This window comes from Colletes gigas, unplaced genomic scaffold (genome assembly GCF_013123115.1).
Source record: "Colletes gigas isolate AHSC1104 unplaced genomic scaffold, ASM1312311v1 Colletes_gigas_Sc00006, whole genome shotgun sequence".
In the NCBI taxonomy this organism is placed as follows: Eukaryota; Metazoa; Arthropoda; class Insecta; order Hymenoptera; family Colletidae; genus Colletes; species Colletes gigas.
The window spans coordinates 5,600,711-5,619,671 of record NW_025106635.1 but is presented as its reverse complement, the minus strand read 5'-3'; the positions used below and the strand labels follow the sequence as shown (position 1 = coordinate 5,619,671).

The 18,961-nt window shown below is 37.4% G+C and overlaps 1 protein-coding gene across 1 annotated transcript; it reads left to right on the top strand.

Moving 5' to 3' along the window:
• Positions 1-542: 542 nt before the first annotated feature.
• Positions 543-17,477, top strand: LOC122395766 (rootletin). The gene is made up of 26 exons (XM_043393609.1): positions 543-1,046; positions 8,497-8,589; positions 9,297-9,521; positions 9,584-9,786; positions 9,861-10,242; positions 10,321-10,473; positions 10,552-10,854; positions 10,965-11,201; positions 11,280-11,416; positions 11,480-11,640; positions 11,697-12,190; positions 12,260-12,619; positions 12,691-12,883; positions 12,950-13,309; positions 13,375-13,560; positions 13,629-13,873; positions 13,938-14,153; positions 14,208-14,409; positions 14,471-14,583; positions 14,662-14,838; positions 14,899-15,006; positions 15,082-15,261; positions 15,338-15,550; positions 15,624-15,929; positions 16,001-16,384; positions 16,464-17,477. The coding sequence occupies exons 1-26, from the start codon at positions 1,038-1,040 to the stop codon at positions 16,743-16,745; spliced, it is 5,922 nt and encodes a 1,973-aa protein (XP_043249544.1). The 5' UTR covers positions 543-1,037; the 3' UTR covers positions 16,746-17,477.
• The last annotated feature ends 1,484 nt before the right edge of the window (positions 17,478-18,961 follow it).

Genomic DNA, 18,961 nt, shown 5'->3' with positions numbered 1-18,961 from the left:
TATAATACAATTTAGTTGTTTAAGTGTTTATTCGTTACGCTAACTGCGTATAACAAATCACGGAGCAAATTGAGATGTTTCATCATCCGTCACTTATCAGTGTAGGTAATCTGTTTTGCCAATCAAGCAAGATAAGTATTCAAAAATTGCTGTATGTATTCGCTTAGCATTGGCTTTTGACCCAAACAAAGATAAGTAAATTTTCTTGGTTCAGCAACATTTGTCTCCACGAATTGTTTTTAATCTAGATGATGTAACTATTGCAAATAGCTTTGTGCACAGCTTTTAAAATCTATTTACTCCGATGATCCTGGCTGTGTTTATAAATTCAGATATCTCCGATCTTTACATAAGTATAAGCAAAGTATACAGTAATAGTATACTGAACTTAGATGTAAGTTCTAACCCAGGTTACTCTGTTTCAGAGTCTGACCATGGAGCATGGCCGTCGAAGGGGTTCCTGCAAGAGGGTGTTCGTTTCAAAGTACAGGGCAGTTGTCCTGAGACTCGCAAAACTTTTCTCAAAAGTAAAATGTCTGGCACACTGAATAACGCCTGTAAATTCCGAGAGGCGAATCGATAAGACGAAACAATGGCTCGATGGCCTGAAAAGTTACCGGTCATAAATTACACGATGTGCACGGCAGGCACGTTATCACGACGCCCGTTCGCCGTGCATCGTTAACTGACAAAACTGAGTTTACGACGGTATCAAAGTAGTCGCCGTATTCGACGGGAACAACCCTTCGGGTCCGTGGATGGGGCCAGAGCCACGTAGCTCGCGTGGACGCGGCCAGGCACGCGATCACACGCGATCAGGATAACGGCAGGAGGATCGCGACGCCGACGCCGACGCCGACGCCGACGCCGGCGCTTCAGTGAAGGCCAGACGTCCGTCCGCGTCGAACGCAGTCGTTGCCCGTCGACAGGCCCTGAAGAAACTGTATCGCCGCCAGCCATCCTCCATCGTCCATCCCCCGTGACTTCTCTAGATATCGCCAACAGTCATTGACGTCTTCTCACTACGACAAACCAAGATGTCACGGGTGAGTCGTCGCGGTGAAAATAATCCACGATTAATAGTAGAACTTTGTCCGTCTGCGCTGCATTTATCGAAAACAATCGCTGCACGGTGTATCGTTTGAACTTGACTGATCTATCGAAGAATTCCAATTACTTCGGCTGGGTACTAGATAATGTATCGGTCCGGCGGAAGGAGACACTGCAAAATTAAGTACCTAGATCGCAAAGTATCTTCGAACGAATTCAAACTCGAGGGTACTTATTAGCAACGAAATTAAATATCGTTGATTACTTGAGCTGGTAGTAATGGCTTTCGCTATCGCTAAAGCTCGGGGCTTACTTTTTTTCCAGGGGGCGGAAGTTTCTTGGTTCGAGAAACGCGATTTCGATTAGACCCGGCCGCGGTAGCACGAGTTTGAAATTAATTCTGAAGTGCCGGCTCGATAGTGCTCGCCACGCAATTAATCAACAAAATCTTCGATCGTTCCGCGAGATCTCCCAGGTACAGGAAACTTGGCCCCCGAGAAATGAGATAATTAGCGCCGCTAGTTAACTAGTTTCGCTACGGCGAGGATTGATTGACTCCTTCCATTAACTCGAACCCCATACAGCCTGACGCTATGGAGAATCGAGTAAACGAACCCGACACCGATACTCTCCGGTTTCCATCGCCCTCGGGATAATGATCTTTGACCTATAGTTGTCTATCGTTAAATCTAGGAGTTTCCAATAAGAACGATAAAACACCATAAAATGTTACCGAGCGGTATAGTTCTTTTTGGTTGGTGAACTCGATGCCCATTTCTTTTAAAACGAATTTAACGATTCAAGAACATTTCTCGACAATAGAAACCCCATTTCTTATTAAAAGTTTCATTGATTTTCTCTTCTATAGAATACACGGGGGCGGGAGGGAGGGGGTCAAAATCGTGTTCCCTGGAAACGTATGAATAAATTATGACTCGGTGTGGCAACGGGGTGACCATTGTCCAGTTTTGCGAAGGCGTGACGCATTCGGCGTACGCTCGAATATAGTAAATTAGCTGGGCTTCGGGGTTGATTCTGTCACGTGTCACGGAACACCACTCCCGTCAGCTTACCACGTGCTGACTGGCGTGCCCAGAACTGTCGCACATTTTTTTAAAGCCGCACTTCCCTTCCATGTTACCGTCAAATTCATTGACTACCTGAAACATTAGAATCCATTTGAACATTTGTATCGGTGAAAGGGTGCTAGCAATTAACTCTGTAATAAATTATATAATACCCAAATGGAAGAGACAACGTGTCGAAACAATAATATAAAACGAGTTCACTTTAACGAGTGGAACATGCGTAAGCGTAAGTTTCTTACACGCAATCAGCAGCACGTATGTAGGGTCCGTCTGCGGTCGATACTGCTTAAGGCAATCATTATATTATATATATTTCCTTTTCCATGGAAAATGTTCACTTTTCGCGCCTCAGCGTTAAACCTTAAACGTGGAAACGAGATAAAAGAAAAGGTAAATTGCAGGTGAATTTTGTCGAACGAAACTTGCAGGAACAAATAGCACAAGTTCAGCGTTTTGAGAGTATGGTCTTCGTCGACACATGTATTTTTTTATTTATCGTACACGGATAAAGATTAGGGTGGACCTCAAGGGTGCAGAAATTAAGTTTTCAATGTACAACATTAACGAAGATACTCGTGTAACGGTGACCCTGTGATTCGTTGATATTTCGTCTAACACTACTTTATTTCGTCGGCAAAACACGAAAATCTCTAATCAATTAGGCCACGACAAATCACGCGTAGGCGAGTCGAATTAGTTGATGGGCTCTCGCAATCGTTTCCCCGCGTTGCGTGAGTCGTGTCGTTTGGCACGTGAACTGGGCAAACGATGAACATTGACCATGGTAATTTCCTCGGCTCCGTAAGACGTTCTATTCGTCACGTCCCGCCGTCCTTATTAATTAACAAGCTCCTGATAATAGCGTATTAATTTCTCCCCGGCGTTATTAATAAAACGTGCCAGCTTCCTCGACGACCCGTGACGAAGACACATTAAACGAGCGCAATTATTGATGTTTAGGGATCGAAACGATACAACGACCGAGTGTCAGATCTTTCCACGAGGGAAACAAATTTTCCTCAAGGGGATTTCCTTGTGTCTCGGTATCAATGAGCAATATTACGAATTTTTCTTCGATAACAGTGCCCGACATAATAAACCGAACATTTTGGGGAAATCTATATCGAAAGTTCGAAGCAGGTGTGGAACTTTTCTACTAAAAATTATCTCCACAAACATCATTTCTCCGCACTGTAGAATGCAAGTGACTAATTATACACGTACAATTGTTTGTTTGTTACATTTACGTAAGATTTATATGGAATGTTAAAAATGCATAACTTAATAGCCGCTAATGGCTTTGAAGCTGATGCGACATTGGATAAACGAATAAAAAATGTAGAATATTTAATATCTCGCGAGTAAATATAAATACAAGCGAAGGTCGATATTTGATCATCGCAGAATACAAGATGCTGCATTATTCATCGGTTGTTCCAAGCTTTCGATACGTGTATTCGATACTGTGTATGTATTTCAATTACAAAATCGTTCGATTGTGTCCACCCCTGCTTGTAAGATGACCTCTATAGTAGCCTCGCTGGCGATACATAATCAGGCGCCTCTGATAGGCGATTCACAGGCAAATTCGCGCACAGAATCTTGTATCTATGCAAAACGTCGCGACTGGACATTGACCGTTGTTAATTTCCGCGGGCGAATCTATGTCGTTTATTTTCTTTCCGCCTTGTAGACCGTCGGTTCTTATCTCGGTGTGTGCGTGCCTTGATGTAAGAACGTTTAGGAATTTTTTTTAGGCAAGTTTCGCTAGACATCACATTACGAGCGCAGATTAACTCTTTTGAAAAAAATAATTTTCCAACCACCGAGTTAGAAGGAGTCAAATAACTTTGTTACTCACCGAGTTATTTTTGATGCATACACTCGACGAAGTGGGGAGAGCGATTCGGTCCTCCCACAATCTATTTCGCGTCCCCTGATTGGTCGAAAGTTTATCAATCTTTCGCTATGAAACGGAACGTTTGCGACCGTCGAATCTTTCGAAATTTATAATTATTTCCAGAGGTGCATCGGCATAGTTTTGTTACTAATTTTGAAGAGAAAAATCAAATGAAACGATTTCAGACTTTTTATAAACACTTTACGGTAGATTGAAATGTAAGATCCATCTCGATTTCAGGGCGAGTCGATTAAAAATCATAGAAATTTCCGATGCAACTATGAATCTAATCCGGTATTCGAAGCGTTTAATCGAAGCTCGTTCAGTCATGGTCAAGGACGAGCACAGGCGTCCCTTTGCAAAACTATGTGACCGTGAATTCTCGCGTAGAACGACCCCGAATTCTCTCACGCTATGCTCTTTCGATGCACTTATCGGTGGCAAGCGTGGGCTCGCGATCGATATCAACTCATTGCAATTCTTTGGTGCGAATTCGGAGATTCCTCTGGAAACAAAAATACACGGAAATTAAAATTAAAACCAAAGGATCGCCGATCGAAACGGTTTTTAAGCACTTTCCAATTCCGTGCAACAAGATTACGCTTATTTGACGTAATAAATATCTCGAAATTTGTTGCAGATATCATATTGAAATTTGAACTGTATATAAATGGCGCCTTCGTATCGCCTGAACCAAAAATAACTTGATATCATCGATAATTTCTTTTTTTTCTTAATTATTATTTAAACGTCAAAGTTCACAAAATTCAACATTTGACTTTTAAAAAAACACAGATTCTAGAGGTTTCGTCTTTTTTCAATCGATTCTAGCTACAACTACGTAAAGCAGCTAACATTAAACATTTAGATAACAAAAACTGTACATCGGTTCCGCTTTCTATTATTTTTCAGTTATTTCTTGCAGTGGTTCTGCAATATTATTATCAAACTAGTGTCCCTATAGAAATTTCGCCCACTATATCCCGTCGCGGAGAAGCGTTACACTCTGTGCGCTCAGTATCCCAGTGTCGTTATCATTTACAGGATAGAAAAAAGTGAGAAAAGTGGAAGGGGACACGGGGGAGTAGATGAAGTCTCAACGACCCGCGGAACGATCGTCTGCAAAAACTCGTTTAGATAGGAGAGGCGGGCAGTTCAATCCGGTTCATTCGTTTCCTCCGTCGGTTTGACACGGTTCAAACTCCACGACCACGAGTGCGTTTATTGATTTGACAATTTGTTGCAGAACCTGTATCGAAACAGAAAACACAACGGTATCGATCGATTTACAGAAAAATGGCCCAAGGTGTTGAAATTTTTCGGCGAAATTAACAAATTTCAAATCGTTCTTAAAAAAATTATTTTTAGTTGCTGGGGTCAATTACAATAATTTTTGGTCAATAGACATACCCTCAAAATCCTATCCACTTTCGAGACAAAAATTCGAGAAGGTGTGAAATTTTTCGACAAAATTAAAAATTTTCAAATCGTTCTGGAAAAATTATTTTTAGTTGTAGGGGTTAATTACAATCATTTTTGGTCAATAGACATACCCCCGAATTCTTACGCGCTTTCGAGAAAAAAATTCGAGAATGTGTGAAATTTTTCGATGGAAAAAAAAAAATTCAAATCGTTCTAAAAAAATTATTTTTAGTTGCAGGAGTCAGTTACAATGATTTTTGGTCAATAGACATACCCTAAAAATCCTATCCACTTTTGAGAAAAAAATTCGAGAAGGTGTGAAATTTTTCGACAAAATTAAAAACTTTCAAATTGTTCTGGAAAAATTATTTTTAGTTTCAGGGTTCAATTATAATCATTTTTGGTGAATAAACATACCCTCGAATTCCTAACCAGTTTCGAGAAAAAAATTCAGTAAGTGGATACATTTGTCGGCAAAATTAAAAATTTTTAAATCGGTATAAAAAAATTATTTTTAGTTTCAGGGGTCAATTATAATCATTTTTGGTGAATAAACATACCCTCGAATTCCTAACCAGTTTCGAGAAAAAAATTCAGTAGGTGGATACATTTGTCGGCAAAATTAAAAATTTTTAAATCGGTATAAAAAAATTATTTTTAGTTTCAGGGGTCAATTATAATCATTTTTGGTGAATAAACATACCCTCGAATTCCTAACCAGTTTCGAGAAAAAAATTCAGTAGGTGGATACATTTTTCGGCAAAATTAAAAATTTTTAAATCGGTATAAAAAAATTATTTTTAATTGCTGGGGTCAATTACAATCATTTCTTATAAATAGACATATCCACGAAATCCTACCCACTTTCGAGAAAAAAATTCCTAACCGACGAGCGTACCGGATTTAACACTAGTCTGACCCAACACGGTTAGCAATTACTGCCAGGACTGACCTTCCTTTCTCCATATAGTTTGTTCAATATACAATCTTCGCGACAAAAGTTAATCACAGCCAAATAAGTCCACACAAACTCTTTTATAAACAGATAACTCTATCCCATATACGATTACACGCGCGCGTACGTACGAAATATGTACAAGGACATAAGTGGGGTCACAACCGCGTATCTTTAAATACGTGTAACTCGAGAAGTTACTTACTATATAGGAAAGATGAATAGATAGAGTGATGAGGATGTAGTCAGCCTTCCAATTTTTTCGCCATTACTTATTGCTGTTAATCGAATAATTAATATTCGTATCATTTGCTCAGATTCAGGGGCACATCGATCTTCGGTACGATTCACCATTTCCATCGTGGTTCCCTGAACATTTAAAAAACATCATTGTAAATGTTTAATATTCCGAGGGTTGACTATCCCCGTAAATTCGTTAAATTCGATGAATTCGATCGTCGCGGGTTTCCTGACACCGTGCAATCACGAGAGTCGAGTTTGAAACTCGATATCGCTCCGGTCGGGACACGTGATCGGAAACGGGCGGAAATTTTCAAACAAGAAAACTTTTCCGCGTCGTTCACCGTTCGTTAATTGTTATTACTATCAACGCGAATGATCGAATGTGCCCAACGCGGTTTATCTTGTCGCGATTGTTAGTACAGCTGCGGGATTCTCATAGGGTTGCTTGAATGGCGGCCACCGCGAAGTCGGCCCGTACGTTGAACTTTGGAGGTCGTTTCGTACGGTTCAGGCGCGAAACTGATTGCACTAATTGCGACACAGAGGAAATGCAAGGGATAGCGCGTACAGATAAATACGATAAAGCGATATGAAACAGTACATCCGGGTATCTCTATTACTTTTCGAAGATACGAGAATATCTTAAGAACTAATTATTATGTATCTTAGTATTCACGACTTCTAGTATTATACCCTGTCAGTGAGAATGTCACAGTTTTGCTGTGAAGGAATTAGAAGATGAGTAGAATCGATTCTATTTGTATCGAGATTCGTTCGACAACGTCCACGTTTCCGGCCAAGAAGAAGGGTACCCTGAACGCTTAAGCGGCCGGTCAGACGAAAGAGCCCATTTAAAGTCGTGTTCACGAGAAGTCGTAGAAAAGTTGGGACAGTGTATTTGGAGGGTGATATCCTCGCGAGGAGCCAGGCTCGCCATATACATATCGATTGGTGCCATTCGGTGCCTGGCAGTGGGTCGTGCTTCTTCTACTTCCATTCGCGCAGACACCGGATACGACAAAGCTCTGCTAGCCCGAAAGAGGAAAATTGAGGAGGCGCGACCACGTTCGGACTCGTTTCGTCGGCAAATCGCTTCTGCAGACTGTTGGCCAACTTAATTTACTGTAGCGCCAAAAAATATATTGAGTCGACACATACGTAACTGCCGTTTTTTGCTTCTCTTTTAGAGCTACAGTTACAGCTTGTTAATTCTTAATTGTTATTAGGTCTGAAGAAAGAGGGTGCGGTAAAACGCAATTTTACCATCCTAAGTCCAAAAATTTCTTCTTGTGTGATTCTCACCGCTGGTCGTTTCCCTTGCAACTTTTCTTCTGTAATTATCTCATTACGCTCTTCTCTCCATGAGGGGTGGATTTTGATTCTGGCTGAGATTGTTAATTTTCATCTATCCAGTCTCTTTCTTAGCTTAAAAAAGAACAGTGAGATTGGGAATGAGAATCGGAGATCGAAGCAAGGTAGAAAGGGGTGGGAAAAAGAGAAACACAGACTGTGCAACTACGCTGTCATCGCGACTTGATAACACTTTCTTGGCAGGTTTGTTTGTTGCTTTTACGCGGAGATTAAGATGAACTAGCGTAACTATAACTGGTTTGAATGCGTCATCTTCGTCGTCGTTACATCCTTGTCATTCTTTCTTCCTGGTTATCATTCCGGCACGTGCGATAATTCCGTCAGGAAAAAGATCGTATCGGAGATCGGCGCATAGAATTTAAGCTTCGTCCACAAATCGATATGAATTTTTTGCGATCGTAAACAGCCTGAAAAATGGAAATAAATATTTTTAGAAATATTTCAAGTTTTAAACGTATGTGTTTCAGCCCTTATCCAAAGGTATTCCACAATTATCGACGAGAGGACAAATGGAAAGGCGGCGACCACCGTTTCTCAGAGGCCATAGCAAAACGAAAGAGGTATTTCGGTTTGTTAGTTTTCGAGAATGTGCTTGAAGTATTGCACGATTTAATTTATTAAGATATTAAACTCCCTATTTAGGAAATCCAATGGCAGTAAACACAAATTGTATTATTTGTATAAATAAAATATATTATTATTGTTGTATGATCTCCTCATTAGATGATTTTTTCCAAATGATCTTGAACAACAAAAAAATGAAAATTCTTACGTTTTTCAGAAGATGCTTGCGTTAAAGGAAACATCTTGTACACTAATAAATTTATAATAATCTATTATTATTTTGATTATTCATTATGGTTTGCATTACTATGAGGCCAAATACATATTTTAAAAGTTGTCATTTATGTAAATTTAAAGTTTGAATTAACTCTATTTTCAACTTGTAATTGATCTACAATCGTTCAATATACTTAAATGCACGTACATGCACTATAAGTGCATCAACACGCAGATCGTGTGTATGCACTTTATGTGCACCCTACTAAGCAACAGTAAACAATATGTAAACAGAAACATAACCTGAATGACGAATGCATCGTTTTATGTTTGAGTAAAACTATTTTACTATGATATATTTGAAGCAAAGAAAAAAATACAAATGTAATATTTAAATTTAAATTGCATTGATTTGTAGAAAATTTGGTATACTTTCCAATACGGTCTTTTTATCACATTCTTTATCTAAGGAGTAATACTGTTGCAGACGGACAAAAGTACAGGTAGTAAAATGGATTCTTCACGGAGCACGATCAGTGGTAGGGGGGAATGCACAGGTGAAGAAGATCTGTCACCAGATGTATTGGTGAGACAAAATTTTGAGCTACGTCATCGTCTTGAAGAGGAAGCAGCCAATTATAAAAGACGGTTGGACACATATCGACAAGCACAACAGCATCAGGCTGCTTTGGTTTCCCGTTTGCAAGCCAAAGTAAGCTTTATATTCTCCTGGATTTTAATTGTTGTACTTACAGTAATAATATATGCTTTCAGGTTTTACAATACAAGCAAAGATGTTCAGAACTTGAGAATCAAATGGCAGAGTCTGTTATATATGATTCTAGTAAAATTGTAAGTTCTTTGCCTCCAGCAACCTCTGCTTTAGATGCAGCACACCATACATTGAGGGAGATACGCGAAGAACAAATCCATGACTTGGATACTGCTTTAAAAAAACTTGCTGATGAGCGCAAAAGGCAATGATCCTTTTTACTTTATCTTAAGCAAAAAGTGTACTTGATGTAGATGTTTACAACTAGAATTTTTTCAGGTGTGATAAACTGTTACAATTAAATACAGTATTGAAAGATCAGTTAGAAGAATCACATCAAACTAATGAAGCAGTCACCAATGACCTGCAAAAGTTAAGCAATGACTGGGATGTCTTAAGGGAAGAATTGGCTATCAAAGAAGAAGAATGGAGGGAAGAGGAACAAGCATTCAATGAATATTATACTTCAGAGCACAATAGATTATTAAATCTCTGGCGCGATGTTGTGTCTGTAAAACGATTATTTGCAGAAATAAAATCTACTACAGAGAGAGATTTATTAAAGATGAAGAACAGCATTATTTCCACTTTTAACGACGTTTCATCGGCTTGTAGCAATACAGGATTTGCTATGAAAATGAATGCAGCTGTACAACCAATGGTAAATTTAAGTTCTCTGTAGTTGTTATTGTACCTGAAAAGTAGAATTTTATAATACTATAATTCGATCATATGTTAGATATCACAGCAAGTTCAACAAGCACAGGAACAAGTTACAACCGATTTGAAAGTGGAATTAACTGCACTCAAACAACAGTATGATGTGGCTCAGAACGAGATTCGAGTTAAAGAAGATAGAATTAATCAACTTATTCGTGATGTTCATACTCTGGTAGATTCTACAAACTAACGATGTTAACGAAATCTACTAGTAGAATTTCGCACGATAACAATTATGTTCTACATTTAGGAAGAAAGATGTGGGGAGGCAGAAGCAGAAGTGCATCGCAATGTACGTGTACAAGACGAAGTTGAAATTCTACAGTCCGCATTGAGAGACATAGCACACGCTGTAATCCAAGATGCAGAAGCACGCGACAACGAAAGTACACAGGCGCCTCCTCATCTTCACCTATCTCCCAGTGCACCAATCCCTCAAAGATCACCAAAAAGAGGTACAAGAAGCAACACCACTCCAGCCTTTGCTGAGAGTACAATCAGTGCTGTACAAGCAGCTCTGCATAAATATCAATTGACTATTCACGAGCTTCAGGTGTGAAGATTTTATATTGTATGTTTCGGTAAATTGTAGGAATAAAAATGTATCTTATAAGGTGTCTGCAAAATTTTGTATTAACGCGTTTCACTAATTTATCGTGACAGGTAAAATTACAAACTAACAAAGAGCAATTAGTTACGAGTCGTAAACAGTGCGAAAATGCAGAAGAGAGTATTAAAACTTTGGAGAAGAAAGCAGAGGAATTGATCACTGAATTAGATGCTGCTCGATCTCAGTGCACGCAACTGAGTCAAGAAAAAGATATGCTACAGAAGAGTCTGGATACTGTAAGATTGGAGAAAAATGTACTTGACAAAAGTAGAGTGGAGATTAATAGTATGGTGCGGTTATTTTCTGTTGTATAAAATCATAATGATATTTTGTTGACGTACAAATTGACGCGAAACATTTGTTTTCAGGTGGAAAGCTTAAACAGCGATTATGAAAAGCTTCAGAAAACTAATAACAAATTACAAAAGCTTTGTGATAATTTGGAAGATGAGAAACTGTATCTCCAGAGTGAGCTCACTAGAGTGTCCAAAGAAGCAGAATTAAGGTATGATAAATAACAACTTTAATTCGTATTGTTACTAAATAATATCACAAATTGATCCATTAGGGAGCTAAATCTCCGTTCAGAAGAAAGCAGATGCAGTAAAATGAGGGAAGAATTGTTAACTTTACGAGAAGAATTAAATAAAGCGTATCTTGCAAAAGATATGTTGGATCAACAAAAGCTGGAAACAGATGGATTAATTTCGCAAATTGAAAAAAACAAAGGTATTCGTTTTCTGTTTATTATGGGTTAACATTTTGCTAATTTGAGTATCGTTTAGGTGACTTGGAACTTGAATTAGAACGCCTGCTGTTGGATAAATCTGACGTGCAGGAAGTTTTAATGAAGTTAGAAACAGTCTGTAGTAACCACGAGCAAGAGAAACAGCGATTGCAGGAAGAATTGAAAAAGGTAACGGAAGATAAAAATAAGTTGGCAAGTCAATGTGCGGATCAACAGAATGATTTGGGCTCACTGAGAAAAGAGCTACTTCAAGCGGAACAAAGTAGGCTCGATTTGGAATCAGAAAAGGTTACTTTGAACGAGAAAGTGAAATTTTTGGAAATCGAGAAGGAGAAGATCGAAATAGAATTGGCACAAGTTACTCGTGAACGTGGAGATTTGAGCAATCAATTGTCAGTTTTAGCGCGAAAAAAAGAAACGTTAAATGAAGAACTAATGAGAATTAGGCAAAGATTAGAACAGGCTAACGAGATGAATGGTAGGATCAATCGAAATTTGGAAGATCTTGTGAAAGACAATGAAGAGAAACAGGTAAATTTCATAAATTACTATAAAGATTTTATTTTATTTTTTTAAACAAATGTGTTCTTATATATTCAGGTACTTCTGGAAACAAACGAGAAAGAAGTTCAACGATTACAAGAGCAACTCGCATCTATGCGCAGTGAAAAAGAAACCTTAGAAGGTGTTTTATTCGATACTCAAACTAACTTGGAAACTATGCATGTGAAAAAAACGTATTTGGAAAAAGAACAAAAAGAATTGTTAGTAAAGCAGGAGAGCTTAAAGGGGCAAGTAGAAAGACTGACGAAGGAATTAGAAAACAGCGAGAAACATGCGAAAGAAATGAAACAAACTTTGACGCAACAAAGCGGCGACCAAGAAGCTGAATTTCATCACATTATTTCTAATATAAAAAAGCATAGTGAAGATAATATAAAAAAATTGAACGAGGAAAAGGTAATACGTTTACGTAATAAATATTGTAGACTTCTGACATTATAAGAAAATTTAACTGAATTTATTTACAGGAGTACATAAAGGTAAACTTGGAAAAGCGGCTTCAACAGTCTTTGTCGCAACTTGGCGGGGAAAAAGACAATGAGATAAATCAGTTGCAACAAAGAATAGATGAGATGCAACAACATATAGAAAATCTATGCCAACAACATGAAGAAGTTCTCCTTAGGGCAGAGAATGATAAACAACAGGCCCTTCTTATGGGTACTAAATATTTTAATTGCAATATTACCATAGTTTACTAACTTGACGCAATAATATCTTTTACAGCTCATCATGATCAACAAGCATTAATGGAAAAGCTCGAGGGCGTTTTGCGTGAAATGCAAGAGGAGAAGAGCAATGTGGAACGAGTTAAAAGGGAAGCTGCGTCGCGTGCAGAACAAGAGCGCAACAATACAAATCAATTGCGCGACGAGTTGAGTCGTCTTAAAACAAAATTGGACGAGACTAAATTAAAAGCTGACGAGGAGAAAATAAAGCTCGATCTAAAAATTGAAGAACTCGGGAAGGAACGCGAATCGGCCCAAAGGGATTCTGAAGAGTTGCAAGTTCAATTGCACATGACCGAAGATAGAGTCGATAGCTTGCAAAATCAGTTGCACGAAACAGTTAGAAAGCTTAAAGATGGTAATTTTTATATTTATATTTCGTAATAATCTCCTATTATCGCTTCAACTAGCATAAATTTTCAGTCGAAAACCTTAACGAAACGTTACGCAAGGAATTGGTGGATGTTAGGAGACAGTTGGCTGACTCCACGTATGAAAAAGAAAAATACAACAACAGTAACAAAGAATTGCGCGAACATGTGAAACGTATTGAAAGTGAGAAAAGAGAACAGAGCAGGATATTAGAAGAATCGTATCAGAAGATTGCAGGTAATGTATACGTATGCATAACGTTGAGTTGTATTGCTATTCATATTTTATATGTTACAATTACAAAGCACTGGAAGACATGAAAGTAACTATAGATGCAGAGAGATCTCGTCTTCAATCGCAGCTTCGCGATGTGGAGCGAGAGATGTTGCAATTGCAAAAGCAGTTACGCTTCACTCAAGATGAGCTGCAAAAGTCCCATCAAAATAACCAACAAGCACAAAGCGACGAGAAGGAATTGCAAGCACGACTGACGAACGAGACAGAAGAAAGAGAACGGTTACAGCTTCAGCTGCATCAAGTAAAGAAACAGGTAAATCGTAATCAATCGTTAGTAAAAGTACATGTTTCTTTATTCAACAACATTTTGTGAACAGCTAGTAGACGCAGATAACAGTCTGGAGGTGACGAGGCAAGAACTTGGAAGACTACGTTCACGTTCCGATGAAGAGGATGAAAGGTGGAGAACCAGAGAACAAGAGCTATTGGTCCGACTTGAGGATTGTCGGTGTCGTGAAAGAAAACTCGAGGATCAGAAACACAATTTAGAAGTTTGCTTGGCCGATGCCTCCCAGCAGATTCAAGAACTTAAGGTGAAACTAGTATTAAAGTTTCTAATTTTCGAAACTCAATTGTAAACTATTTAGGCACGTCTTGGAGGATCCGAAGGACGAGTTAGAGCTTTGGATGCTCAATTGTCGCAACTGGAAATTGCGAAAAAGGAGGTTGAGCAAAAGTTGAGTAGCATAGGCTCTACCTTACGTCGTATCGCGGGTATTCAAATGGATGGAAGTGTTAACATGCCTTTTAAATTGATGAGCCCTTCGAGAAGATGGAGCCCAGCAAGAGGTACATAATCAGCAAATTGTTATAGATGATTAGCAGTTAACATATCTACGTTATAATTCAGTTCAAGACCACACTGACTCCAACAGGGATGTCATATTTGAGGTTGACCCTGAAGTTGTTAGAAAGGGTGTGCGATCTCTGATGCAACAAGTGGCTCAAATTGAACGCGAGAGGGTACCTAATACTTTCTTTCGTTGCAATTTCTAATTATCGTTTAACTAATTTTACAATATTCGCTTGTTCGAATTTCAGGATGATTATAAAACCGAATTGAGTAACTTGAAGAAGCAGCTGACGGAAACTGAAGAAATTCAAAGTAAGTCGGACACCCAAATAAATATGCTATTAACTAATATCAGAATTCTACAAGACGAACGGAAGTCGTTGGAAGTAAAACTTTCTCAAAAACAAAGTGGTTACGAAATGCAGGTATGTTTCTATAATATTTTTATAATAATATTCGTTCAGTTGCTTATGAAGATATTTTAGTTGAATGCATTGCAACAAAAGACTGAGGAATGCGAACAATTGGGCGAGAAAGTCGCAAATCTGGAATTAATGATGAGCAGCAGTTCTGAAGAGAAGTCACAATTTGAAGTAAGAATATTCATCGTTCTCTATGAGAAAATATATATTTTTTTTTTCATTATTACACGATCGACAATTTTCTAGGAGAAATTAGAAAAATTGAAGCACGTTTTGAACAGAACAGAAAACGACAAACGTAATTTGCAAGAAGAACTTAACAGAAGCGAATCCCGTGCTACGAAACTGGAATTGCAGAGAATGTCATTGGAAGGTGATCTCCAAAGATTGCAAATGATGTTCCAAGAAAAAGAAACACAAATTCGTGTATGTTGTTTGCATAACTTTTGATCTTATACGAGAAAGTTATAACTATTATATATTTTTCTTAATCATTTCATAGAAACTACAAGAACGAAATGAGACTCAGAGTCGGACCATGGCAAGTTTAGAAGAACGTTGTGCTTCGTTGAAGTCTACGATAGAACAACTAAATCTTGCGTTAGAAAAATCATCCAACACAGAAACGGAATTGAAGAACGACAATAATTCACTACAACGTCATGTTATGGAACTAACATCTTCTTTGCAAACTGCTAACGAAAAAGCTAAACAGGTATTGAAATATAATACTTTAACGTTTCGTCTATCGTAAGTGCCAAGAGTAATCGCTGTACGTTTCGTTTTAGTTGCAAAAACAAGTAACGAACACTGAGAACGAGCGTAGAATATTATCAGAACGCGTAGAATCCTTGCAACAGTCTTTAAGCGATCTGAAACGTACAAACCAGACGTTGGCAGATCAAATTGCTCGTTTACAAAATGAATTAGCAAACAACGAAGTGCAACGTTGCACCTTAGAATCCCAATTAAGAGTAGTCAGTTATCCGCAAGAACAAACCACGAATAAAGACGAAGAATTATTGCGGCAATTGCAAACAGCGCAGAGAGAGAGAAGCGAAATGAGAGGAAAAGTGGACGCTCTCAGTGATAAGGTAAATATTTACAACAAAGGAAAGAAATTTATGAAAAAGATTATATAAAATTTATACCCTTTGTATTCTAGATGAAACTGTTAGAAACAGATAAACGCAACTTAGAACGTCAGTTGTCGTTGCTCAAATCGACCAGCGTCCGGAGCAAAAGTTACGAACGTCCTGAGAAAGCACACGCAGAATTATTGGGCACAAGCTTCGACATGGATCACTATGAACAAGAGAACAGAGAATTGAGATTGAAAGTCCGTAGATTGGAAACTCAGCTTGCAGAAAAGGAAGCTGAGCTTATAAGAGTGAAGTCGAGTTACGCTCATACTCATTCGATATACGATTTTACTCGAGACAGAACAGGCGAAATTGAGAGATTTAGGGCCGCCCAGTTGCAAGCCGAAAAATTGTTAGAGGCAAGGGAGCAGAGCCATCGCCAACAAGTCTTACGATTGGAAAATCAGGTACCAACTTTCGCTTAGATTTAATTATGTGGAGTCTTCATGAATATTTGTTGTATATTATAAATCATGTAAACAACAGATTCAATTATTGCGGGAGCAACTTAATCAAGAAATCAAACGTCGACAATTGTACGTCCTGCGAAGCTCAAGAGCTGGAAGAGAAATGCAGCAATTGAGACAAGTATTAGGCGACTCGTTGAGAACAGTTGCGCAGGATCCATCGTTAGATGCAGTATTATTGGAACACGAAGCTCGAAAGTTGGATTCTACTCTGACAAGTACCACCAGTTTACCGCCATCGTTAGCTTTACCTTCACCACCATCGTACGATAGATCTTCCACGCCGGCACAATTGAAATGAATTACAATACTACTTCAGACTGACTTAGATGTGAAAACTGCCCGTGTTCAAAACGATGTTTACTACAGAATAGTCTATAAATAATTCTTTTATTTATGCGAACATGGCCTGGCACAATTTATGCTAGTCATAAATGTACTTAAAATTTATTACCATATCATCCGTATAAACCTCAGATCAATGTTAATTAATAATATTAAGATGAAAGGTATTTTAACATTTTGATAATAGTAGTTTTGGCATATAGAACTTTTTACGTGAATTTTTTTATACAAGTTTAGAACTGTTTTAACTGGAAAGTCGATACAATGTTATAAAATAATCTAGATGCCTGAATCGAGATCATTCTGATGCTGCAGAATAATCCGATCATTAAGAGAGTTCTTCACTTTTTTAACTATTTCTATACCATGTTACTCTTGTCATTCCCAGCAATTCAAAATTTTTATAGGAATCAAGGTTCATAAAAAGAACTTAATCTCAATCCGTCCATGCATTATGATAACTGTAGTCTTTTATCATTAGCATTACAATAACTTTAGTATTTAAATATAAATTAACGATTGACTTATTTTAATATTATATTGCCGTTTTAAAATACATTTTCGGATTGCCAAGCATACGCTAATGATCCGTACAATGGGGAGCACTCTTGGAGTAAGTTGTACCGGTAAGAATAATGCTATCTTTAGTCTCGTCCTGAGACCAAAGAGAATCATCAAACAAGAGCATTGTAGAGATATGCTTCTGATTATGCAATAGACGAGTCGCTAAAATCTGCCATAGCATAAAATGTAGAGAATGGTACCTTATAAAAATGTACCAAGAATGACACACATTAGTTGGCAATGAATGGATTGTGTCTATTCTTTACTGTTAAGAATATAGACATCTAATCCACCTAAAATATTTAGCTGGCTTAATTGAGCTGTTCTACTTGCGGATCATAGAATATTAAAATATTTTTAAACAATCCTTCGTATTTCACAATTGAAGAAACAATAGAATATTGTATTACGTTCATATTTTTAGAATTCAAATACAATTGTCATAGAATTTGTCAACATATTTATTAGAAAAAATTATCGTAAATCATATTTAAGCATTGTAAGTATTCTATGTACTGTTTATTTATATTTATATTTTAAATTATTGTTCAAATTTGTTGTTACCACGACTATGGCGCACAAAATAAAAATGTGTGCAATCAAATTGACGATAAAAAGAAATATTGAAGAAAGGAGCTTTTACGATACTAGTCATGACAAAATAATATTATTACTTTTAATATTATATAATTATACGATACGTTAATTAATGTTCACTTTGGTAGAAATACATATACGTATATATATGTATAATAAATAAACTATTGCAAATTGAAAATTTGTAGCTATTTAAATTGCGTACTTCATTAATTCTCGAGAAACATAAATTTCATTTATTTACGAAAATAACAGCTCGTTAAAATCTCGTATTATTAGTTAATAGTAATTCGAATATTGAATTAAGTAGTGAGTCTCTTGTTGTTATTAAAAAAGGAATATTTAAAAGAGGAGACTAATATTTTTGAATCATAATCTAGTCCGACATACTCGGGCAGTCTTATAACGGTCGATCTCACTCGATATTTTCCGATCTAATTCGAAATTCATTACTTAAAAATAAAATCATACTCTGATTTAATTTTCTTATTTATGTATGTTTATCTCAACTTACATCAGCTATTTCGGCATCAATTAATATATAAGTTCGGGATAAAGCTGCATCAAGCGCCTTAGTTTCTCGATTCGTTCAAACGTTTGAATGTAACGGCCATCTTTTCGAATTTTCCCGATCCAATCCAAACCGATCATTTCACACACACTTACAGAAGTCCTACGACTCACTGTGTCGTTTCGTGGTGTAGTGTATTTAGGTGAAAATGTACCTATGAAAATATGTATTAAACCTAGAATTCTCGTAGGAAAATCACAGACTGTGAATGTTTTACAATTTTAAATAAAAATTCTACTTACGCTGATATTACAAATTATTCTTTATATCATGTTATATGCTTTTATATTGCAATTGATACAGAGATAAATATGTACGTCTCTTTGGCGCCAATATTGTACTCCGAAAATCACTAGAATTCTCGTAAGAAAATCACACACATACTGTGAATATTTCATAATTTTAAATAAAAATTCTACTTACGTTCGTACAACAAATTA

Coding starts and splice junctions, on each gene's coding strand:
- LOC122395766 (XM_043393609.1), top strand. Junction 11,417..11,479: donor TCCAAAGAAGCAGAATTAAG/GTATGATAAATA, acceptor TTGATCCATTAG/GGAGCTAAATCTCCGTTCAG. Junction 13,310..13,374: donor AGTTAGAAAGCTTAAAGATG/GTAATTTTTATA, acceptor ATAAATTTTCAG/TCGAAAACCTTAACGAAACG.